Source organism: Tetranychus urticae, chromosome 2 (assembly GCF_039701765.1).
Source record: "Tetranychus urticae isolate SD_2017Ah chromosome 2, NJAU_TeUrti_SD_1.0, whole genome shotgun sequence".
Taxonomy (NCBI): Eukaryota; Metazoa; Arthropoda; class Arachnida; order Trombidiformes; family Tetranychidae; genus Tetranychus; species Tetranychus urticae.
This window is the reverse complement of record NC_142959.1, coordinates 7297589-7323329: the sequence shown is the minus strand read 5'-3', so window position 1 is coordinate 7323329 and position 25741 is coordinate 7297589. Positions and strand designations below refer to the sequence as shown.

Genomic DNA, 25741 nt, shown 5'->3' with positions numbered 1-25741 from the left:
GCAATTGACCAATGAACAAAAAATTGAATGAGTTTACTGTTAATGAGTTTATTATTCTGGAAAACTTACCACATCGAGGTATATCACAGAATTCGCGTTTTCTTAAATTTTCATCAACCAGGCACCATGGTTGAGCTTCAATTCCATCAGGATTTCGGCAATAATTATGGCCTCCAATCAATTCTTCATAGTGAATTGTATTATAACCAACGCTCCAAGGAAGGCATTTGCGTCCAGAAGTACTGTGATCAACTATTCCACGATACTCTCGTCCATTTTCACTGAAGCATACTTGAGCATCTAGATGAATATAGACAGAAAAGGAATTAATCAATAAAACCAATATAAGAATAAAAAGGTAAATATCAAATTCAAAATTGTCAAATATTAGTGGAATGAATATAAATCTTTTCTATGCAAATCTATCATTTTATATGTAGGTCACTATTTGCTAAACTATAATGAGCTTCTGAAGAAGTTTTATCAATATCATAGAAATGTTCAACAAGCAACTTATTTGATGACGATGTCAACAAGAAAATCAAGTTTATGTTACAGTATTATTGGAATAATATGCTCAACATTTTATCATGAAACTTTTCACCATCATCATCTCATTCTGTATTGCAAAAATGTGTGGTTACCCTTAATAGTTGAAAGATATAAACTTGACTGTTTATATTAAAGATTCCGTAAAGATTTGAATTTTTTACTCAAAATTTAACTCTAACTCCCTTTTTTCTGCAATTTCCTCAGGCTATTACTATCAATTTCAACTGTACTCTTGAGACGAAACCATTTGACAAGAGCATAACCTTTTTACATGGAGTAAAGAAATCCAGCCAAGATTGATGCATTTTTTTCTTGTTCAAGCATTTCTAGTTACTCATTATACAGGGTTGCAACCAGATACATGGAGTGGGTTCAGAAAACTATGACCATAAATGAAATTAACTCAATTTCTTAACCTCAGGAAATGAAGTTAACAAGTATTTAAAGCTGGTTGAATAATTTGCCATCAGTTTGATCTACAAAATGACTTCACATCTCAGCGTTTATAATACAACAAGAATTTGGTTTGAAAGTGTTTTAAATTTCTCAATTTAATCTATACATTTTGGCTGCCTTGTTCAGAGTTTGTTGGAAAATTTCAACAGAGGCTGACTTTTGGTGATATCAGTTTCAAAAAATATTCATGTAAATATTGTATGTTTACTGAAGAAAGGGAAACGAGTAAAAAAATCTCACCAAAGCCAATATCGAAATCAAAAATATCAAAACAAATCAAATAATCTCCAAGGGTATTATTAGCAGTAAAAATGCAATTTCATATCAAGTTTCTCGTTTTAATGTAATAACCATGAAATGAGCATTTTTTTCTCCGACACTAATATTTTCTTATTTTTCTTTCTCAACAAAATTCAGGGGCAATTTGGGAACATGAGTTTAAAATGACTCGGAAAAGATGAATCGTTCAAATAAAGTGATAAAAAGGATGGAAGATTAAATTTTGTTTTTCATACCTTTAAGAGGACGAACTGAAGATGGCACTCCAAGTTGAACACATTCAGAATCACCAGGAGCTCCAAGAATGGGTAAATTTGTACACTTGGGCAACAAATTGGCGTTAATTACTGGTATATTTCGAGCCATTGAATACTCTTTTCGGCATATTGAACTTTCCAAGATTTCACATTCATCTCGACAAATCTGGTAATAATGATTGGAGGTGAGGACAAAAGAGCCACAAAAGTAATGAAAAAGATGAATTATTATGTGAAATTTATAATATATTTGTTATCAAAGGCCAGATTTGAATCAGATGCTTTGATAGTCACAGGGTGAGGAAGAAATGGGTGAAAATATTGACAACTGTGGAGTATAAATAGATAAATCAATTTAAGCTTGATCAATCATGTTTTTTGCTTGCTCCAGGGAATTTATGTGTTCATTTTATATCCGGAAGAAAGGTTATATTCACCTTATCTCAAGGTAAAAAAAGATAACCATTCCCAGTATTATATATGTTAGGTGTGTAAGCATGTAATGTAATTGTTTGCAAGTCTTTCCCTGCTTTCTTTCGAGTTGATTTATTTGTTACAATTTTCTCAGTTTCTACTTTTCATCTTATATTCCAATTCCAAGTAACTCATAAATTGCATATAATACAGGTTTAGATAAGGTAAAATGCCCGTGAAAACCTGAAAAACATTTAACATTGATTCCTCTGGTGAATCCTCTAAATTATATCAATTCATTTTATTGTGGCCATTGCAGCAGCATTGGAGGTAAGTAACAAGAAACAAAAAAATAAATAACCTTTTTTACTCCTCATCTCATCATTTTTCACTATATAAATGTATCGTTTCCTTTATTTCTATCTTTTCTTTTTTTCCTTTTCTTCTGATTTAGTTATATCTCTCCTCGATTAACTGGCTGGATCAAGAATGTATTAAGCTGGACCATGGTTGGAACCAAGAATTCCAAGTTTCTACTCGTTGGATTGACTGTGCAAAAATAATGCAGTTCAATAGATTCTAGACTAATACTGGTTTAAAATGAAGTCTACTTTGGTTGTTCTTGTCCAAGACTTAAGATCTCCATCGTTTCTACCCTAATAACCAGGATTATTCTTGTCACAATATGCTTTCCATCTTAACAACAAGTGTTCCTACATTCCATGTTACTGTTTACTCTCAAGTCTGATGATTGAATGGACTTTAATATATTTACGTACTCCATGTGATCCAGGAAATCTGTCTTCACTCATGATGTACACTTTTGGAGTATTAGACAATATTTACAAGGTATGTTTGTTTACCAATTTTCATGTTTTTTAATTTTCAATCTACAAGTTGTTTTTGGTATTATCTCATTACTTTCTCTTGATTTTTGTATTTAGGGATTTAAAGACAAGTTGTTAATCACTAACCTTTCGTATTCCCAATTGGCCTGATGGTTCAGTGCGGCAAACAGGAAAATTATAAAAGCAAACGGATGATATTGCAAATCGGTGGCATTGATGTGAAATTTGGTGTGATGTTGCTATCATTTCAAAGAGAACAGCCAAATTTTCTTCCAAAATTTCTTGGCTTATTTCCGATTCTAAATAGATACTTCGATTACCAATAAACTGTGAACACAATTTGCCAACATAAAGGCTACACTTTGGTCCTGAACGAGACTCTGAGGATGATGATGATGACAATGCTGGTGACAGTGGAAATGTTGATGGTGATGATGGTGGTGATAAAGTTGATGATGAAGGCAAAATGGCTTTCGATGAGCTACAAATAACAAGAGGAAAAAGGAGAAACATATATTATAGTTATAATATGGAAACTGTTTTTTGCTTTCATTTGCAACCATTTTCATGGTGAAAATGGATAAAACATCAATTTGATTGAGCGGAAACATTTTAAAGTAAAAAAGAGAGAGAGAGGAAAAACAAGAAAAATTGTTGCAAATTTGTGATTTGAAAATATTGTTGAGAAAATTCGCTGTTCAAAAGTCTCCTGAATTTTCACGAGCAGAGGAAAAAGTAGATGATTTGAAATTAATAGTAAACCTTTTCTTATCAGAGGAACCATTAATCATCTGGAAAACCTTTCATATTTTCCTCTCATAATCAATTGTAATAATATTCACGTAAACATCCAAAACAGTATTTCAATGATGAATTAATGTAATCATCATCAGCATCATCATCATCTTGATCGCTTTCAACAGGAACAATTTATAATAATTAACGGGACAACCTGAATGCCAACCCTTGATTAACAACCTCTAATGAAAGTTACTTCATCCATTTTACTGTATTTTATGTAATTAACTTTTGTTATCATTAACACTGATTTATGTTGGATTAAAAGTGATTAAAAGGTTTTCGCCTGAATTAAAATCAATTTAAATTATATTTTTTGGTAAATTATTGAGAATAATGTTTGCCCAGTAATTTACATTAATGTTTGTTTTTTGTTATACTGAAAGGTTAAGGAAATGTTGACTTGTAAATATGATTATGTTAAGTAATTTTACTAATTCAATTAAATTAATTGTCACTTCACATTTTTTCAAGAGAGATTTACTTGAACGATTCATTTTAATTTGCTCAAATGATTTATGCGCTAATAAATATTGTTAATTGAATATTTAATTTGATTTCAAGTCTTTCCAATGTCTATTGAAGTGATTGTATTCCAATATGATTATTTATTAATAGCAAATATCTGCCATGAATTTTGATTATTTAAATCTCGATCAGCAATAGTTTTCACCAAAATGGATCCAGGTTTGATGAATATGTCTTTAAATTGTTTAATCAATCATCATAATCATAATGTTTCAGCTGTTTAAGGTACTTTCAGTGGCTCCAAAAATAGCAATTAAAATTGATTGAGTGAAAGGAAAGGTGTAAGGATAGATTGTTGAACAGCTTGGTGGTTTGCCTTTTGTATCTTGCAACAATCAATGGTATGATTAAATGGTCCCAAATGATTAATTAAAGCTTCAATAGATTGACGTTGACGGAATATTGTAAAGTTTTTAGCCTTGATTACGAAAAGGAGAGTGATTGCTTGATTGTAATAAACCATATTAGACACTGTTTATGTGTACCTTGATATGTTTCAGGAAAATTGGTTGAAACAGGGAAGAGAGAAGAATTATGAAAGAATAAGATGATAAAGATGAAGGTTGTGCTTGAAGTTTCCATTTAATGTTGGATGGCAGGAAAATTGCAAGTAAAAACTGATGGATTCCAAGTCTTTTCATGATCACTTAGCAGGAATTGGGTTAAGATGAAAGTCAGGGAATGGGAAACGATTTAAAGGCCAAATCGTCTTAAAGTACAAAACAAAATGTGACACAAAGTGATGTCTGTACATTTGCCATATATAATGCCAAATAGATTTAAAAAGTTGGATGGAAATGTTGCAGAATCCAAAGTTGATGATCTTTGAAGCTTTTGTTGCCATAATATTTGTATGTTATGGGTACATATAAAATGAACAACAGTAACACTGGTGAATAGACAAGGAATCAAGTAAATCATGAGGCAAACTGTACCAAGGAAACGGAAGTTGAAAATAAGCCCAAGGAGGGAATGAAGATGATGATTAAGATGATAATGAAGATCCATTTATGTGAGTGACAGTTGATGCAATGAAGATGAAAAAAGAGGCTGAAAAATTGTAAAGCCAATGGTGAAAAACCAATGGAGATGAATCTTTGTTGCTTTAAGCTTGAAGCCTGTGAGTATCTCCATTGATTCCTCCATGGATGAATAGGCAGACGATGATAACAATGAAAAGTCTATTCTTGTCTTAATAAATAGCTTCATCCACAATGATCGAGAATACAGTTGATTGTTGTTTGATTACAATGAGAGAAGGCAAGAAAAATAGTTCAATTATTTGAAGAGAAAAAAAACAAAATAAAATAAAAACAAACCTAACCTTACCACACCTAATGCGATGTCATACACTGTACAAGGCCTAAACAATTGGCCCCACCAACACACCCAGGTTTTCATGAGAAAATCAATCAGCAAATACATTTAGTTTAACCATTGATTGTAATAGTAAAAATCAAATCACAAATTTTGAAACAAAGAGAAGGGTTTAAATGCAAAAAAAGCAAAAAGGACTTCTAACATCAGACGATCTTACCTTGGTTTTGATTGAGTTTGATGAAATCCATTGAAATGTCCCAATGAATTTGGATAATCGGTGATTATTGGTATTGAATTGCTTAACAAATTTGATGATCCAGTATCTAAATAGTAAAAATTGAGAAAATAAAATTAATTAAATCAAAATCAAAACAATTCATCTTTTGCTGTTTACAAAGGCGCACTGCTTAGGCCTAACACATTTAATGTTGACTTTGGGTAGCTTGTAACATTTTGCACCTTATTGGGTTTGCAAAATAGCTTTAATTATACATTTTCAGATTAATTAAAGTCTACAATATTTACTATTTGATTGTAAACCTTAAATGTTCAATTTTAGTTGAAGTAGATTGTCATAAAATAGGGTAAAGTTAAAAAAACGGGAAATTACATTTTAATCTAAAGTAACCCTTAAGGTAAACTTACAGAAACCAAACATGTGTACTGTTGATATTACAGGTTTGCATGAATATTTATGATCAAATAAATGATTTAATCAGTCAAGTTAAAAGTAAAACTAAATAACATGGATAAACAATGAAAGGTTAAGTTGAACAAATTAATAAATTGTTGCTACCATTAATATATTAACATCAGCAACCTTAATTAACTGCAGGCTTAACCTCAACACTGACATTGGTAAATGTTTCCATATCAAGATATCAAGCAATAACTAGAGCTAACCATTTCCAGATATTTACTAGTAAATTGATTAACAGTAGATTGTTGAAGCCAAATTTCAAGTTTACTCACACAAAGGTATAAATTAAAGGTTACAAACCTGAAGTGACAACAAGGATTCCAAGAGTTTCCAGAGTTACATGTTTATTTGTTGCTTCACACTTGTAATAACCAGTATCATGAATGTCCAGATTGTTGATTAACAGTCTGGACGTTAATCTTCCTCCATTTGAAGGAATCAATTTGATTGTTAATTTACCTCTGACCGGTTCAATTGGAGCTTCATTTTTAAGCCATCGAATGATTGGTAAAGGATAACCTCGAAATGAACATTTTAACCTCACTTTCGATCCAATTGTACGAGTTACATTTCTCAATTTACCAATCAACTTTAAATAAGGCTGTGAATCTGTGTATTGAAGAGCAGAAGAAAATGTCAAAATTAAATTTCATTGAAAATGATTTGTTTCAAGCGCAATCTTGTAATTGACTTCAATTATCATGAAATGCTCTATTGATTCTAATTGATACAATAATTATGAGTTGATGTTTTTTTTCTTGCCATCAACTAATGAAAGGTTGATGGAAATGAGGAATGAATATTGAATAACATTGATTTCCTGAGAGATGAAACGGAATCTTGCAAGATTGAAACTTTCCTGTATATATCAAGTTGGAGTAAAGATGAAGACTTGAACAAGTCAAATCAATAAAGTTATCGAGTTGAGTGAAATTTATTTTTTCATGTTTTTGTTTCCTCAAAATGTTCAAAGGTTTTGTTACTCCAAAACCAAACTGGCTTTGGGTTGAGTTAAAGTTGAATAACTTGCTTTGCATTATCATTTTGACAAGAAACTGGGAAAGGTTAATAAGCATTGTACCGACTTTAAATTGTCTATTATTTTGATAGTCAAAGATTATTTGTTTCCAGCAAACATTTCATCTTATCCAAACGTGACAAGTATAAATGATGAATAATACAACCTCTTTTCTTGTTTCAAAACTTGTTTCAATCTCTAAACTGTATTGTTCAGAGTCTAATTGAAATAGTGTCTCATCTTTCGGTTATTTTGCATTATTATTGTGACAAGAAACTTCCGAGACCTTAAACACTCATTAGTATTGTCACAACCTTTCGAGTAAACTTGATTTCATCTCAACACTAAGCCAACTTAAAGGCCATGTTATGACAAGCAAAATTTTGTCTAAAAGTTTATCGCCAAAATTAATAACAATTTCAACTTAAATCATTAAGACTCATTAAGTCGTTAAGATAGTTCACCGTCTAGATCAAAATCTAGATTTTCAGAAAAATCTATTTTCTATAAATTCATGACTGACTCTGGTCATGTTTATTCATGTGCACTTTGTACACAGGAAAATGTACATTTCTCAAGTAGCGAAAAATTTCTAGCGTAGAAAACCATTTGCAAGCATTTTTCTTCAGGGTAAATTGCTCATTCCCTAACTGCTCAAAAACTCTGTAAAAATCATAAAATTTTACAAAATATTTCATTTCAATTCATTCTCAGTGGAAAAACTGCTAAAAAGACTGATTTATCCAAAAATAAGTGTGAATCCAAAAATGACTTTTTTAGTTGAGTTTGAAATGATGCATAACAAAGTGTTTGATTATTGGGAAGCTTGGGTAGTTTGCATGAAAATACTGGTTCAACATGCATATCGTCTAAATGATTTGAAGTTGATTTGAGCCTAATAAAATGAGGAAGCGTTTAAGACTGACATGAACCATTACTCAAACGGCTTATAATCAACAATTAGATTAATAATTTTGATTTCAATGTGGATGATTGATAATAAATTAGATTGAGGAAATAGGAAAGTATGAATCAAAAATGATTGGTAAAAAGCGAGCGAAAAGCAAAAGGCATAATATAATATTGACATTTCTCGAGTTGTTGTTCTTGTTATTTCATCCTGAAACTGGGAATCCTTTCTTGATTTACCTTTTACTCTCTCACTCCTTACGGGTAATAATCTTTAACCCTACTTATTTCAGAGTCATTAATCATATTAAATTAGAAGGTAAGAAAGGGAAGAAAACTTTCATTCCATCTTGATTGGGTTATAAGTTCAACCTTTTTTACTCGTCACCTTGGAGTGTGTTCAAGTGTAAGGAGTGAAAATACAACTCTTGATATAAAAGTAAAAAGATGAAGATTCCAATTGAAATGATTTCAATGATTGATATTCACCTTAATTCCATATTGATGATGTTTCCACCTTTTCCAAATCAATTCCCAACATCATCATAATCATCATTATCATCTGATGAAAGTGAATGAATAAAAGATGATGATTATCATTGGGAAGAAGCAAAAAAAAACCCAAGAAAAACTAAATTTTCCTAAAACTCAAAATTCGCCTTTTCTCCTCATCTTATCCTCTTCAAAGCCCGATTGAAACTTAATGGGTTGAAAATGATGAACTTGATCATGATAATGATGATGTTCAGAATTGAAGATTACAATTTGATTAAGGAAAAAGTTATTGGAAAAGCTGATTGAGATTAAAAAAGGTAAAATTAAAATGCTTAATGAAATGTTCAACTTTAAGTGTAACCTTTACCAAAGTTTAACCCAATTTAACCAGATTATCATTACAATAACAGCCATTAATATGATTAAAAGTGACTCTAATAATGATGATTAAAAGGCTCATCAAATTACTCTAATGTAATTAAACCAACAACGAAAAGTGGATCAAAATTTTCTCGTCTTATTTATTATAATAAAGCACAACATCATTACTGTAAATGCATTTGAAACATTAAGAGATGCTTTAGAGTTGCTTCTGTTTGATCAACTTATTAATTACAATTTTTACAGTCATTAACTGTTCTTGAGTTTAATCAACATTTAATTGATAAATATGAGTGAAATGAATGTTAATTGTGAATTCATGTTCACAGTAATTCGTGATTAGTTGAGCAAAAAAGCGAAAGTAAATTCACTGGATTGCGCTTTTAAATGGTTTTTAACTTACCTTTGGCTGATTGTGGAACTTGATTTTTAGGAGTTTTCCTGGTCAATCCATGGTTGACAGTTTGCCTGTTGATTGTAAAGTAAATGTTGATAAATGTTTAGTTTGCTTTTCGTTGTTTAATTGTGATTTGTTGTCTCAACCTTAATTGTTATTAACTTTCAACTTTCAAGTTGACAAAACCTAATGAAAAGTAATCTTTAAAAGCCATTATAAAAGTTTACTGGATTCACTATTTTAATGTTGTTTGAACAGTTTGTAAACAGTAAATTTGTAAACTTCAATTGTTGAATGTTCAAAATTGATCCATTGATTGTTTCGATAATCATTTTTTCCTTCAATCATTTCTCTGTTTACGCTCATGAATGTTTCAACTGTTGATGGATTAATTGAAATTTTCAGTCTCTAATAGTGAAAATTGAACAAAATTTAAATGTTTACTCTGATAAGTTGAACAAAAGAAGTGAAAATGAAAGGATGATCATGATGATGGTTATCGATGATAGAGTGATGATGATGTGTAAGCTGACAGAGTTACAAAATGAGAAACTGTGAAAACTGTCAAAAGATATTTTGATTGATTTACTCTCAATCTTTTCTTTATTCTTGTGATGATGAAAATGAGTAAAATTTCAGGTAAAATAGCACGTAAAAAGCAATTTAAAAGTGTTTCATTCTGCTTTCTCAATATTATTGAAGGAAAAAGAAGGCGAGAAAAAAGTGAAAATGAAAAATGAATGAAATTCAATAACAATGAAGGGAACTGAGGAAAAAAAGGTGAAAACGGAAAAAATGATTATAACTATTTAACGATCAATAAATTGTTGAGAAAAGTCTAAATCACTATTAATGATTGAACTAACAAAAGGTTGCTTTGAATGATGAAGTCAACCTAAAACTGTAACTCACTAATCATTGATAAAAACTTGAAAAAATGATTTTCAACAAAAAAAAGAAAATTTTATTTCTAATTTGATCACAATTTACTCTTGAAATGTTGATCGATTACTTTCAATATTAATGCAACAATTTGTTCATCTTCATCAAACTAAATCAGTTGAACAATTTGAATAAATTTCTTGTCAGTTCTGAGAGATTTCAGAGTTGATTCTTTGCTTAATTTTGAGCGATTTGTTGATCAACTGAAGTGGCGTTTTGTTATTGAGATCAAACTGTTGCTTGATTCAATTAAGAATGAAAAGCTCTTTTTAATTGCGACTTTTGTTTTTTTACTTGAAAGGATTATTTCTGAAAGGTTCAACAAGTTCATCATGAGTTGAAAAATGTGAAACAAAAGTTGCTTCCGTTTTTTGGTTCTTTCATTACTCGAGGTTGAAGAACCACAAATCAAAATTATCATTGAATCAGTAAATCAGCCTTGTTTTCATTGAACATGTTCATCAATCGATATTGTTTTAAATCGCCAATTTGACAAGTTTCAAGGTAACAAAATAAAACCTCAAAGGTGATTACGCTTTCCTCTTTTGAAACTTTTACTTTTTTTGTACTTTTAATCTTACCATTTGATATCATTAAATTGAACAACTTGAGAGTGACTTTTGAAGTTGAAACGAAATTTGAACAAAGAGTTTTGAGTTTACCCAAAAAATTGGAAAACAAAACATCTAAATTGATAGATTATACTTTGAAACTTTTACAATATTTTCAATGATAATAATTGTCATTTTGTGACAAGTTAAAGAACCCGGAAAAAATGGAGTAAAAATGGATCAAAATTGGTTCTAAAATTAAAGTAAGGAAAAGGTGAAACAAAAGTATGAAGAGTAAAAAAATGGGTGAAAATATCAACTTACTCATTATTATTGTTTCCATTTTTACTCCCTGTTGAACCCGAGCCAAGTATATTTGATTCAACTGTATCATATTCTGACGGTAAGATGTTTCCATTTTTATTGCTATTTCCCTCTTCATCATCTTCTTCGGCTTCCTCATCGATTCCACCATCTTCCCCATCACCACCGCCATCATCATCATCATTATCACTTGGCTTTTCAATGTCATTCCCTTTGTCTGGGAGTGTCATTGAGATATGATCATGAGTCCAAACTATACAAGATAAGAAATACAAAACCAATGATTAATGGAAATCAAATGAACGGGAAAAAATTCATAACAATTATCAGCATAATCATCACTATCATCATCACCATCATTATCATAGTTATCGACATAATTATCGTCATTCTCTTCCCTCCCAGTCTCTTGACCAAAGTAAAGATCAAAGTGTGAACACAATGAGGCTCATTGATAGTTGAGTCAACCTAAAGAGCCACCTTTTGCCCATCAAACAAGAGCTTACCACTCGCCTTCATTGTGATAACATTCAAACGTCTTTTCAATCCCAGTTTTCACTCCCTTAACAGTCGCTATTTGTTTCAATTTCAAGTTTTCCTCTTTTCGAATCAATTCAACATTCCAATCAACTTTGATTTTTATTATCCTTTAATGTTTATTATTGCTTGTTATTTTTGTACTCCTCAGCACTCCATTATTATCATGTCATGGAATGAGTTTCAGTTTTGCATTTCCATGCTACTTGAAACCCATTACTTTGAATCAATTTTAATCAGTATATGTGGTGAATCTATCATTATTTTCCGCATTATCATCATTATCAATGCTATTATATCATCTGAAAAGTATAAACATTATGCTATAATATCTTTGTTTGTGAAATGAAAAAAAGCTTTATCAAAGATGATGAAAAGATGGAGTATAAAGCTGTTTAAATGCAAATGTTTATTTGTAGTTACTTTTTTTGTAGCTTTACCAGTAAAGCAAATTGAACCTAAATAGACTTTTTATTATTATCACCAGCATTATAATAAAAGTAATAACAATAATAAAGTGATATCTAAATTACAATATTTTCACATGAAACTGATATTGTTAGTGCATTTTTTTTACTTAGTGATAACTTTTATGATAATAGGTGAGAAGCTTATATTATAACTTTTCATAAGACAGGAAAATTTACTCTATTCATTTTAGGGCATTAAAGGTATTTGCAAATTATTATTATCATCTTTGATGAACACTTATTTCATATAAAACAGATCATATTAATTCCAAGGCTATTATTACATTTTTGACATTGATGAAGCAGTTAGTTTGGGTTTGCTTTGATTTGCCAAGAAGCTATCGAATGCTCATAAACAGGAAAATTATTTTTACTCAGATTGCGATCGTGCTTTGGATTGGCACATCTCAAAAGTCATCCAATTGTCAGATTAAACTAAAGTAATTCCGATTAGGTTAGGTTTGGTTAGGTTAGATCAGTTAAGATCAAATATAATCATATTCATAGATTATTTTGAAATCGATATTTAAAGATTTTTAATCGATTTACTAAGAAGTTTTAATCGCAAAAATGATCGATTGTTCGATCGTGTCGATTTTTTCAATCTTTTCGAAATACAATTTTATTCTGCTCTTTCCGTGCGTTCCGGAATCGAATCGCATTTCTGATGAGAGATCAATACTCTGTTTGATTTGAGTCGCTTTTTAAATCTATTAATCTGTTAATCGATTAATTTATAATCGATTTTTCATTCTATGCAAGCGTTTGTTAAACAAATTCATGCAAATTGTTTTGCTAATGAACCAAGAAAAATTGTCGCTAATTTAACTTACTCTTGCAAATGTTAAGTAAATTTCATGGTAGTTAACTTGAGTTAGCTATGAGACTTCACATTTCAATTCAGTTCAGAAGCTTTATCAACTAAAATTTTACCGCAACTTGCAATATCATTAAGGGGATAATCAGTTGAGGTGTCAAGTTAACATTGAAATAGTAATTAATCATCATCATCACTATAATTTTCATCGTCATTATCATGATAATCATCATCATAACGACTCAACTTTTATTCCCAATCAATTTTGACCACATTGGTTGGAAAAAGCTTCAACCTTATTCAACTCTGTAATCAAAATGGTTTATCCGCGAAAGTTGAGAGCAAAATTTAAGGAAATGAAAAAAAAGATGAGCTTCAAAAGTGATTATCAATTACGGTATCAAATTTCATGATGGAACTGATGATAATGATGATGACAATCCTAAAGTTTCAACAGCAAAAAGCTAGAAGAAAAGAAGCCAAGAAGCAAAGAAAAAGAAGGAAAAATTCATCTTCTCCCAAGCAAAGGAAACTGTTGGATGATGAAAATGTTGTCATGAAAAGTATAGCAAGAGAATGAAAAAAAGTGAAGGTAAAAAAAATTAATAACATCCCAGCGAGTATTGGAGTATAAAATGTATAAGAAGGAGAGACTCGAAAAAAAAGGTTGATTCAATTTTCACACTGCAAGGTTGAGCTTTCATTCTTGGACACAAAGAAAGTGACGCTAGATTCAAGAAGAAAAGTATCCAGAATCGCTTAGTTGAACCATCATGAGACTATTCAACTGGGAGTGAAAAATAGTGATAACCTTTTTTGTATCCTTGGTTCATCAAAATGTTTCATCTTTCATTTTGCTTCACCTTAAATGCTTCAACAACCAACAATATGACAACTTGATTGAAATCACATTATTGAACCTTTTTTGCTTTAACATTCAAACTTGCTCAACTTTTGCTCGACAAAATATTTGGCAAACTTTCAAATATCATATTATAAATACAAATGTAATAAAAATAAAGATCAATATCAAGATGAAATCATTTTTTTGCACAAAAAAATGAACAGCAAAAATGAGCAAAAGAAAGCTCGAAATTTCAATTTCACTTTTTTCCACCTTTTGTTTGATGAGTTTTGTCGCACTTTTAAATGAAAATTGAACTCGACAGTAATGATGACTTGATAATAAAGTTTAATTTAATAGAGTTGAGGGAAAAGGCAAAAAATTCATTTTCCCTGTTCATTCCAGGTTTTGTTACCTGAGTAAATGAAAAAATATTTGACACTTTTTGTTGATCCATTTTAAACTAGCATTTCATGAAACTTGTTTACCCTTGAAATTCATACTTTTTTCAAGTCTTTTTTTTCCTGAAAGTGATAATGGATTCATGATTACATGATTTGACTGGAAAAGATTGAGTTTAAATTGATGATGAATTCAAGTCTTTTGTTTCATTTTTTTCTTGTTGTTCGTCTCTTCACTCGGCAATTCGATCAGTTAAATCCTTGCTTTTTCAACATTAAAACTGAGTAAATCTCATGAGAACAGTTTATATTGATACCCATTGAATTGGAGATTCTTATGGATGGAAAGATGAAAATGATGGAAATGATGAGGATGAGGGAAATGGTGTAATAATAAACGTAGCACTTGTGAATATAACCTGGCATGAAACCCTTGAGAGATAATTATTTCAAATTTTTTGCTCTCTTCAGAGATTCTTATTGTCTTTTTTGTTGTTGTTCAAAAGTATCCAATTGTGAAGGTAAATTATTTTGTTCACCTTTCTTTTGTTCAACATTTTTCTTGTCAACAATTTTCAACTCGACAAAAATCAATTTCATCCACTGAAATGCTCGACAATTATAATGAAATCACTTTCATCCATCATTAAAACAATCATTTTTTTGTTCAATTTTGTTGAAGCCATTAAACTGTTTTATAAAGTCTTATTTGAAATGTATTAAATTGTTAATTTAATGGCAATTGAATAGATATTTTTTGAAAAATTTTTGAAATTATTTTGTCAAATGAAAAGTTGAGCCAAATAGCATGCATTTGAAAGCTCGAGTACAAGGTGAAGCGAGTTATTCCATATAAAAGTCAGGTTATTGTTAAATTTAATTTGGGTGTAAATGTGACAGGTGATAGATGGCAGAAGTGAATGAGTTTAAACTTTTAACAGTCAACATGATTTAATTGCATTTTTCAAATTTTTACTGATAATTGTTCAATAGCTTCATTATTCTCAACATTTGTCCAAGATGATTTAGAATCAAAGTACCGGGCTATTAAGTTAACTTTTAGGCGCGTTTAAAGGTATCCCTCCTGAACGGTTACTGATACAGACCTCAGATTTGAACGATGAGCTTTCGTAGATTGGACTACAAGTTCGCAAGGTCATTCAAAGTCACTCTATTATTCGACCTCTAAATGACATTTGAAGGTAATTTGTTGAGAGTACGTAATTTTTCATATCGTTTAATGTTAGTCACAAGTTCATAACTCTTAATCCGGAAAGTTGAAGGTTAACCGGCCTTTTCGTACAAACGGTATGGAAACGCTCATATCCTTAGGCTAGCATGAGTTATCAACACCCGACAAACAATGACCAATCGATCAACATTTCCTACTCAGAAAATGACCTCAAAATGGGAATTAGAGGTCGAACATGGCTTGACTATGAATGACCTTGAGCATTTTAATTTACAGTTTTACAGCCTTCAGAAGCTTATAGTACAAATCTGAGGTCTTTGACATCAACCGAGTTATGCCTGTTAAGTTCGTAAAACCAAAAAACGAACCAAATCTTCCGCGATATAAGGATGTTACAATAGAAAATTCAGAGTAAATGTAGAAACAAAAAGAAAATCATAAAGCCATGAGCCGGAAATTGTACTTCAAGAGAGTGGAGAATGCTTCATTGACGATGATTGCTACTTTGATATACCATTTGATTCAGATAGTTGGAAATGTCTTTCTGATCTACCTAGGGATGCTCTTGAATCAAATCTTGGCTAAATAGAAGTGGCATGGACTACTATTTAGTAAGATTTGACAGAAATATATTGTTGCTTTTTTAATATGGAAGAGGGTCAATCGACGAACGGACATTAACATGTTTAACAAACGCAGAAGTGATCGGTAAAGGGAAAAATGTAAATGAATGCTATTATAATGGTTTGAAATAAAAAATGGAATTTTCCGATTTCTCTTGTTACCTCACTTTTTGATGATGATTAGTGCTAAAGAATTAAGTTTTTCATTGTAAATAAATTTTTTATGTCAACCTTTTAAGGTTATCAAGCTCATTCCGTTATTGACCTAAAATTGGCAATAGACTTTATTTTCTAAGAGAACAAAATTTTACAGATCGGTTAATGTCATCAACATGTTAATGTCTCTTACCATTAGAAAATTAAACGGATTCTTCTCAAAACAATTGCGTAACTGAGTGGTATGGAAATGATCATATCCTTTGGCCATCATGAGTTATTCGGTTAGCTTTCTAATGGTAATAGTTAGGAACGTGTGACTAACATTGACCGATCTGAAAAATTACGTACTTTCAACAAATTAACATCAAATGTCATTTAGAGGTCAAATAATGAAGTGACCTTGAATTACCTTGAGCATGCGAACTCATAGTTCTTTAATCTTTGGAAGCTCAGGGTTCTGGTCTTAGGTCTACAGCATGAACCGTTCGTGAGTCCGTGAGTTGTGCCTACATAAAGGCGTAAAAGGGAGAAAATGCTCGGTGATAAAAAGCTTCAATCGATAATTAATGATTAAAAGCTCAAACTGTTTAAATGAGTCTTTTTTCAAAGGTGCAATTCACCACGTGTTGTTGAATAAAATTCATTTCTGAAGGGAATACCCTCACCTGTTTTGATTAATTATGATGACAATGAAATGTGTCATGAAAGGAAAAGTTTAATAATAAAAATAAACTATTAATTTGTCACTATTATTATTTTAAACTAAACTAAATATTAATCCACTAAAGGGAAGAAAGGTGAATGACAAGTTGAGGAAAGGAATCAAACATCTTTATAATAAACACATTTATTTGTAGTCCTGCAATTGTTTGCAATCAAATTGAAATTGTTTTTTCATTATTGTACCAAAAATGAATAGCAAATACGCAAAGCGCATTGAATGAGCTGTGTTGAGTGATAAAGCAAATATAATTTACCATTTGGCCATTAAATGTTTAACATTACTTTTCCTCTTTATCTTCCTCATTTCATCCTCCCATTTTATCCTCATCAATTCATACTCTTTCAATTTTATTAGGAAAAGATTAACAGGCGAAAATCGCAAAATGAAAATGAAAGGTTTCATCTTCAATTGAATCAAAATGTAAATGTTGAATATCATGATTGAAACTCAATAGTGAACAGTCAACATTAATGAATAGTTTCTCCAGACAAGATGAAAGTGGTTGGAATGGAAAAAAAGTGAGAAAAGATTGAAGCAAAATGAATTGGATAAATAGTAACCTTAGATTGACCGTAAATGCTTGCAATTATTGGTCAACAATGTCCAACAGCGATTTTCACTTTTCACTTTTCCTTTTGTTCTTTGTCCATGATGGTCATCATTTCTTGCCCTCACAAGTTGACTTGCCAATTACATTTACATTTACTTTTCTTGCCATTTCCAGTCTTCGGTTATTGTCTTGGTATCATCAGTAGGATATCAATCTTGTAACCAAGATGAACATGCTGATGGTAATGATGGAAATGAGCAAAACTCTGTTCAACATTATTCCTCTTTGACCCCATGCTGACCTATTATACTATTTATTATTGCTTCAATTTCTCAATCTATTTATTTCTACTCCTTTCCTTTACATGGCCGTGCCTAATTGAACAATTGTTGGCCATTTTGCGAATCATAATGTACATTATTATGAACAATTGTCAGCTCTTGCCATTTTCAAACTTGATCAAAGTTTAATGTAAATAAGATTACAGTCAAACATTGTCTTGATATTCAATTGAGCCCCTGACAATAATAAGTCACAATTTACAATGGTTTCATCAAAAGTATTGTAATAAAAAGGTTTTCATCAAAAAATTAAATATTAATAAAAACACTTTCTTGACATTCGCTTGATGCGAAGTGTCTTCTCGAATTGAAAAGCCTTTGATCAGAGTTGGTCTTGGTCGATTTTTCAATGCTTTTGATCGGATATTATTATTATGAAATTGATGCCCTTTGTGATGGTTTCTTAGTGATTTGGTTTGATCTTAATATGCATTTCAAGTCTCATTGTCTCAATTGATTCAAAGTTGAGGTTTAAGACTCAGATTAGAGTATAAATCTCAGGTTATTATCATTATAACTGAGGAATGACAACTGATTGAAAATGTTAAATGACTAAAGTTGATTTGATTTCAATACATTTCTTAAAGACTTTTGTTTAACCTTTTTATACCATTTCCCAATGAAGCAATTAAAGGTTGAAATGAAGTTAAATGAAAGGTTTCGTCGTTCATTAGTCGATTGATCTTACGAAGTGATTTGAAATTTGCGATTCATTTATTAAATTACTATTCAACTCTTCGTCTCTAAACGCAAACTATTAGTACAATTAGTTTAATCAAGCTGAAATGTTTATCTTTTTTTGGTAAATGGTTTGAAAAGTAAAGTGAAACAAAATCGCTTTTTGTTTTTGGTTCTTGAATTGCCTTTCAACCAAAATATGCTGGCTACAGTCTTGAGAGTTTGAAAAAGTGGCGATAAAAAGAGCAGGCAAAGTGAAAGGTTAAAGTTATTTCGAAGGTAAAAAAAGATGACTTTCTGGAGTATTTGGCGTAATTTGAAAGAGCAATTTGCTACCTTTTACTATTCAATGATGATTCAATTCTTAGCCTTTTTTTGATGGAAGAAGAAGCAACAACAAAAGTTTCATTGCCATTCCCAAATAATGCACTTGTTTACCATTTTCAAATGAAAACTCAGCACCAATAGCATCACTTGACCAAAGTATTGGTAATAGAAAGAAGAAGAAAGAAGAAGAAAGAAAGTCATCACAATTTCTTAACCATTAGGTCAAGTTAATTTGATAAAATGTTACCTCCAATGCAATCAACTTCAAATCCCCTGATTATTTGGCCTTTCATTTCAATGTATCCAGATGTAACTCAGAGTTACCTTAACTGTTTAAGCTGAAACAAGATAAGTTGAGTTGGATGATGATGAGAATAAGCTTGGACAAGATGCGATCGATTCACTTGATTCTCATCATCATTCTGTATATATTTATTGTTTCTGTTTTCACTTCACTCTTGCAATCACAAGAATTGTCATCAACTTGGAATTAAATAGAAAAAGCTAATTGTAAAGCAAATTTCGTTTTCTTCTTCTTCTTTTTTTCGCAGGGGAGTTCAATGACAGGTATGGTGACATGAATAAAATGATGAGGATAAAGATGATGATTATGATGAAATGATAATGAGAAACATTGTTACAAGTGAATTGAACAGTAACAACAAGCTAAGAAGACCTTTTAGCCTTCCAAAGCACTGACTTGAATGTCAATGAATTTTCATCTTCACGTAAAAACTGTAGATTCACATGAAAACGATCTTTATTTTTTGTCTCTTGTAAATGTACTTACAAATCAAGTTGAGTAAACTTTAATCAAACATCTGATGTGGCCAACTTCAATCGACATTTATATCAATTGAAACTATTCAAATGTTTGGGTAAATGCGATATTATGATAATGAACACTATATCGTGCTGTAAATTGAATGATATTAAATATGATTATCTTTGTGATCATTGCAAGTTTTCATTAGCAAAAAAAGATTCACGAAAAGATGCAAGTTATTAAAGCTGGAAATTACCTTGAATCACGAGAAGATTAAACCCTTTTCTGTTCATCATTAACCGATTTAATGAAATGTTAACTGCCGTTTTCTGATTCCATTGCCTTATCAACAAATGACAAATGTTAATCTTTCAATAATGATACAAAGCTAACAACGGATGGAACTCAACTTTCAGGAGTTAAGTTGGCAAGTTGGTTACCTTTGTTTAAAGGTTATTCATTTGTTGCCAAAACTGAGATCAACATTAGAGTTTCATTTATTGTCATCATAGTACAAAATGTACTCTATTAAAGGTCTGTGAGTTTGATTTGAACCTTCATGTAAACCATTCATTTTGCAAATCTTAGACTCTAAATATCTATAAGAAGCAAATCACTTTAATCATAAAACTAACATTTCAGTCAGTTAGCAATTCCACTTCTGTATAATGCTAATAATCTGATGATCTATCCTAAACTTTTTGTACAAAATGTTCTCGAAAAGTTTACCTTCATTTTGATGGTTGAATACTGTCTATAAGTCCAATGAAACTGTCTCAATTGAGTTTTGAAAATTAGTCCAAAACATTAGGCCATACCTTGGAAGCCTTTCCATATGAAAGTATTGTTTTCAAATAGACGATGAAAAGGTTTCTATCAAAATTATCTTTTTTTTTGTAATTGACTAAAATTTTGGTTAAACTTTGACCAATTATGAGTTTGAATTTAAGCTTGAAATGGCATTAATTTCAAATGCTTTCACCATTTAAAGGGTAGATTGGTTTTTGAAGAGGAAAAAGTGGGAAATCCAATTTAGCTAAGTGAACTTTACAGGATTAAGATTGAATGGTCATTGAGATTGAAATATGAATCAAAATCAATGTCAACAGTTGCAACTATGATGATAACCTTATGCTGACCATCTAATTTATATCCTCCACTCTCATCTTCATCCCAATTCTCACCATTATCATCCTTCAAGTCTTTTTTTTTACTTTATTATCATCGCGTAAACATGATAAAATAACCTGAAAACCCATTGTACATCAAACCTCAATCATCACCATGATAAACAACAATAAAGATAATATTAATATTTGTCTTCGTTTTTCCTCTTCATCTTTCATCTTCATCTTGGTTCACACTCGAGAGTCAATCAATAACACTTTGCACTTTTACCCTGCTATTTAACCAACAGATAATCTTGATTCAACATGAAAAGAATGAGAAAATTTTTGTCTCACTTTAGCCTCAGTATACTGCTGTTTACCTCTGCAATATTATATTATTATTACCATTATCATTGTCATTATTATTCAGTTTACTGATGTTATTTTATTGAAAAAAAGACGAGACCAAAGTCAGGGAAGAAGGAAAAGACTGAAAGTGACTTTGTAATAAACTTTACTCGCAAGTTTGCCTGGAAAGAGCAGGGAAGCGAAATTGATGTGAAGATGAAAAGGATGATAAGAGAATGAGGCAAAAATGAAAATGCAAAGGGCGATATTGGATAGATGAAGATGAACCAAGGGAATCATCATTATAAATATAAAGTCTCAACATTTTTGTCGATAAAATGAGAGAAGAAGAAGAAGAAGAAAAAAAATATTCTTTTTTCCCTTCTTGTTCCCTGTTTCACCAGTTTTCTTGTGATGATAAAAGTATAAATAAAGAGGTCGACTCTTGAGAATGATAAAGATGGTGAGACAAAAGGTAAAAACTTGATGAAAGTGATGATAATGATGATGATAATTGTGAATGTTCAATCCATTAACCAAGAACAACGGTAAACGATTGAGAAAGTTGTTCACTAATGAATCAAACTGAAGGAATGTTGAAATTGCTTTCATTCCGATATTCAAATGAAGGGGCAAAAATTATGGTGAAACTGGTGAGGTAATGAGGGTAAAGAGTTTAAAGCATTTCAAAAGCAAGCTCGGAGTGAATATGAAGTGGGAGTAAATATTGGGAGTGAAAACTCAAAGTCAAATAATGAAAGTTAAATGAGTTGGAAACATTGTAACACTTTTTCAAGTAAATATTTACTCCAATCTAACCATTCAAATTTTAAATTGTACAAAAGAAACAATCATTTGAATGTTTCACTTTTCAGTGAATTTTGGCTTCCATACTCTTGATGCAATCAAAGCTGTTGTCCAAGTAAATGTTGATGAACCAAAGTAGTTATAATGTTGAGCAAATTTGTTTTTTCTCGATAACTTGATTGGTAAGAAGCTCTTCTCATGAGATTTCAGGGTTTTGTGTTGAGTGGTGAGTTTAAAGCTGGGACTGATAATGATATTGATAATGATATTAATAATGTTGATTATAATAATTGTAAACACTTTGCATTTTCGGTGCAAAGTAACTATGATTGATTAGGATGAAAATTTGTGTCTTTCATCTTTAAACCATGGAAACATTGAAATCTCTTGACAATCTCAACTGCAATCTCTAGTAAACAAAAACGGGTTCAGAAGAAGAAGAAGATGAAACAAAGAGCAAGGCAAAGGAAACATTTTCATCATTATTTTTCCTCTCTTTTACCTGATAATGTTTTTCATCACTTTGGGAATTTTGTCGATACACAGTTTTGTAAAGTACAGATTCATTGGCAATTTTCATCTGACACTGACAACAACAAATAAAAATGAATGTACTTTTTGCTTTCACTTGTTTAATGTTTCAGCTTTTTTGCTTTACCTTTAAATGTTTCTCTTTACTTCTCATCTAAAGCCAGAAAAATATCATATTTTCATTCCGAGTTTACTTAAATTCATATTTATCTGCATTTATACAACATGCTTTTAACGTTCATGTTTCATGTTGCGCCTTTTTTGTTTCCTCCTAATGTCTTGATATTCAGAGGAAGTTGTCAACATTAATTTCAATTGAGATGCACATTTTTAACCCACTTTAATAGTATAATCATTTTACATTTCATCTTTGAACCCATTATTTTCAATAAGAAAACAATTTTTCTTTTAAACAACAACAAGAAAAAAACAAAAGGAAAACATTCAGGTTAGCCTTTTATACTTGAATACCTTGGAGTGTAACCAGATGATGAATGGCACCATGAAATGAACACTGACAAGTATCCAATATGTCATGAATGCAAATTGAAATATTGGATAATGGTTTATGGATAGAACAGTAAATCTTGAATAATTTGAACAGAATTTCATGTCAATGGAAGAAATGAAATAAAAATCAATTTTACAGTCAACTCTAATTGCTAAGAGTGTTTGAGCAACATTTAAAGTCCATTCACTTGACAAGTTTGACTTGAAAAATGAAAATAGTTATGAGCTTTTAATTACTCAAATGAAATGTTGGACTTGATTTGATTTGCATTTTGAAGGTTTGAATTAATTTCAACCTTTTAATGGACTGTTTGACCGTTAATGAATCTTTGTGTTTACAATTTGTTGAGTTTTAAAGTTGACAAAAGGTTTGCCAGGTTTGAATTGGCAAATAAGTTGAAAGGTTAAAAAGTGAAACCATAAATAGAAACAAATGAATCAGAAAGTATTTGGTCATTGGAAAGGAACCATTATTTGTTCAACTTTGATCACAAACACTAAACACACATCAGGAAACCTTTATTTTCATCATTACTTTGTTGTTGATTTATCATTGAAACATTGAATGACTTTTATCTGTAATCATTCAAGTTTTCCAGGTTAAATTGAGTGAAGCAAAAGCGAACCAACATGCAATTCATTCAACACACAGTTAAACACCAAATAAAAGTTCAACTTGAATCAATGATTAGCACAGAAAATCAAAAGAATCAAAATGATTGGAAATTATATTAAAAATGAAATTCACAAATGTTGACCAAATTGACCAGCAAAAGCTGAAGTAAATGTAAAAGAATGGAAATTCAAATTTAGTCAAAAATGTCAACAACTCAAGAAGACTAAATTGGAGTCTAAATTAGAGACTAAATTATCCAATTCACTAATTAAAGTAAATTTTTGTCATTTTCTTGTCAACTCTAATCAACACTAATTACAGTATTAAAAGTAAGTGTCAAAGAAAGTTGAGTGAAGGAAGAAAAAAGTTGGAAAAGAAATAAAAATTGATGAATAAAATTATCAACATGATATGAACAAAGAGAAGAGGGGAAAAAAGACTTGAAATTGAACTAATCAAGTTGAACATTAAACTGTTTCGAGTCTCGAAAGGGAATCATTTTCATCAAATTAACAATTTTTCATTTCGTTTCTTCCATCAAACATGCCTTTCATCCTGATCATCAACCTCATCAACTCGATTGTTAACAATGGTTAATTAAAGACATTTGTAGTTCAATTGTTATTCAAGTCAAGTCTATCGCAATGACAAATCAGTAAAAGAGTTTCAATTTAAACTTCTTTAATTTCCAGTTGAACCTTTGGACAATGTCCATTTGTTTTCATGTTTCAAAGTCTCTCAACTTTAAAACCATTCAAGTTGAACTTTTGTTTGTCTTTTGTTGAAAATGAACTTTTTTTTGTGTTCAACTTTACTTCTGCAAATGGAAAAGGTCTGAACAAAGGAAAAAGTTATCAGAATGATAATTCAATTCAATATCTTTCACTTTTTTTCTTCTTTCCTTTGCTTTTTCTTTGCCCTTCCTTTTTACCCTTTTGTTATTCAAATAATGTTGATGATACACATTTACATATGGAAATGGATTCATCTTTCAAGTACCCTGCAGTTCAAGTATCACCTTTCACTTTTCATGGGAAAACTGAAAGATTGAAAGGGCAACCAGATAAGTCATGATATTATGTATTACTGATGAATATAAATATCAGAAAAGAGTGAAGAGAAAAAGCAAATTTCAATATTTTCTCATTTTTAACATAAATATTATGTTAATATGAATGAACCTTTAAACAAATGAATATTGATATTGATGAGAAATTGATCAAATTTGTTGCCATAATGAACCGGTTGATGTTGGGTTAAAAGGTTTTACTTGGCACTTGTAACCCGAAATTATTGAATTACCTTTTATTGGAAGGAAATTGTTTGTCAAAAAAGGTTTCCTTGTGAATCGGGTTGCAAGTGCAATACAAATAAATAGCCATTTAATCATCAGATAATTGTTTCAACAAAAAAGGTGATTTGGTGAAACAAAAGGGTAAAAGAGGAGCAAAAGTCAGGAAACGGAAAACAATTCAACATCCATTTTTGTGGTTAAACTAGCTAATTTGAAGCTTTCAGGTGAAACAAAAAGTAGCCAATTAGAGTTCAATTTTCACTGTTCATTGTTTCATTTAATTTCATGAAACTAGAGATTTTAGTCTTTTTCTGTTTTCCAATTTCAACAGCTTCTAATTGTGTTTACCTGAATACAATTGTGACTTTGCTATTGAGGAATAATTTGTTTTGATGAATGATAATCAAGGTCTTGGATGGAGATGAATCTTGGGTTTAGAAGAGGAAAAAGGTTGAGATTAATTGAGGCGAAAACGTCTTTACCAGATTGTCAAAGTTAATCCTTAACTTGATTCCAAGATTTTCAGTGTTTCTGGTAAATACTGTATTGGGTTAAGACTAATTACATAGGCCATTGAACAGACAAAATGTTTCATTGTCTTTTCCCATCAACAGCTTTTTTTCAACTTTTCTTTGTTTCGCCCTTTAATCAACCAATCTGTACAACATGAGGTTGATTAATTATCATTGAAATGAGGAAACAATCAACAACAGAAGCTTAACGATGATGATGATAATCAGGGCTAAAGCAGGCTAAAGCTGGTGAAAAAGGGAAAAAGTAACATAATTGTTGATACAATCTTATTAAACAGTGACAAATTATTTAAATGAGAAACAGGCAAAAATATTATTTTTCATTAATCTTCACTCATCTAGTTATTCATGATAATTCAAATGTAACTCAGGTAAAAGTTAAAAATAATCATTAA

At 30.7% G+C, this 25741-nt stretch overlaps 1 protein-coding gene and 1 long non-coding RNA gene across 4 annotated transcripts in view; one reads left to right on the top strand and one right to left on the bottom strand.

Moving 5' to 3' along the window:
- Positions 1–25741, bottom strand: part of LOC107366091 (tyrosine-protein kinase transmembrane receptor Ror-like) — a 60905-nt gene that overhangs the window by 1618 nt on the left and 33546 nt on the right. The window contains exons 2-8 of the mRNA XM_015933662.3: positions 11170–11422; positions 9359–9423; positions 6453–6761; positions 5670–5775; positions 2933–3287; positions 1524–1710; positions 70–300 (exon numbers count right to left, since the gene is read on the bottom strand). Coding sequence (XP_015789148.1) covers positions 70–300; positions 1524–1710; positions 2933–3287; positions 5670–5775; positions 6453–6761; positions 9359–9423; positions 11170–11422 — 1506 coding nt within the window. The remainder of the gene's footprint in view (positions 1–69; positions 301–1523; positions 1711–2932; positions 3288–5669; positions 5776–6452; positions 6762–9358; positions 9424–11169; positions 11423–25741) is intronic.
- LOC107366099 (uncharacterized) lies at positions 237–4066 on the top strand. 3 transcript variants are annotated; one of them, XR_016198245.1, is made up of 5 exons: positions 237–358; positions 1426–1729; positions 2172–2288; positions 2413–2807; positions 2903–4066. It is a non-coding gene; the product is annotated as an uncharacterized LOC107366099 (long non-coding RNA). The 3 variants fall into 3 exon arrangements; XR_016198246.1 differs by lacking the exon at positions 237–358 and adding an exon at positions 1807–1841 and having other exon boundaries at positions 1599–1729; XR_016198247.1 differs by lacking the exon at positions 237–358 and having other exon boundaries at positions 1615–1752.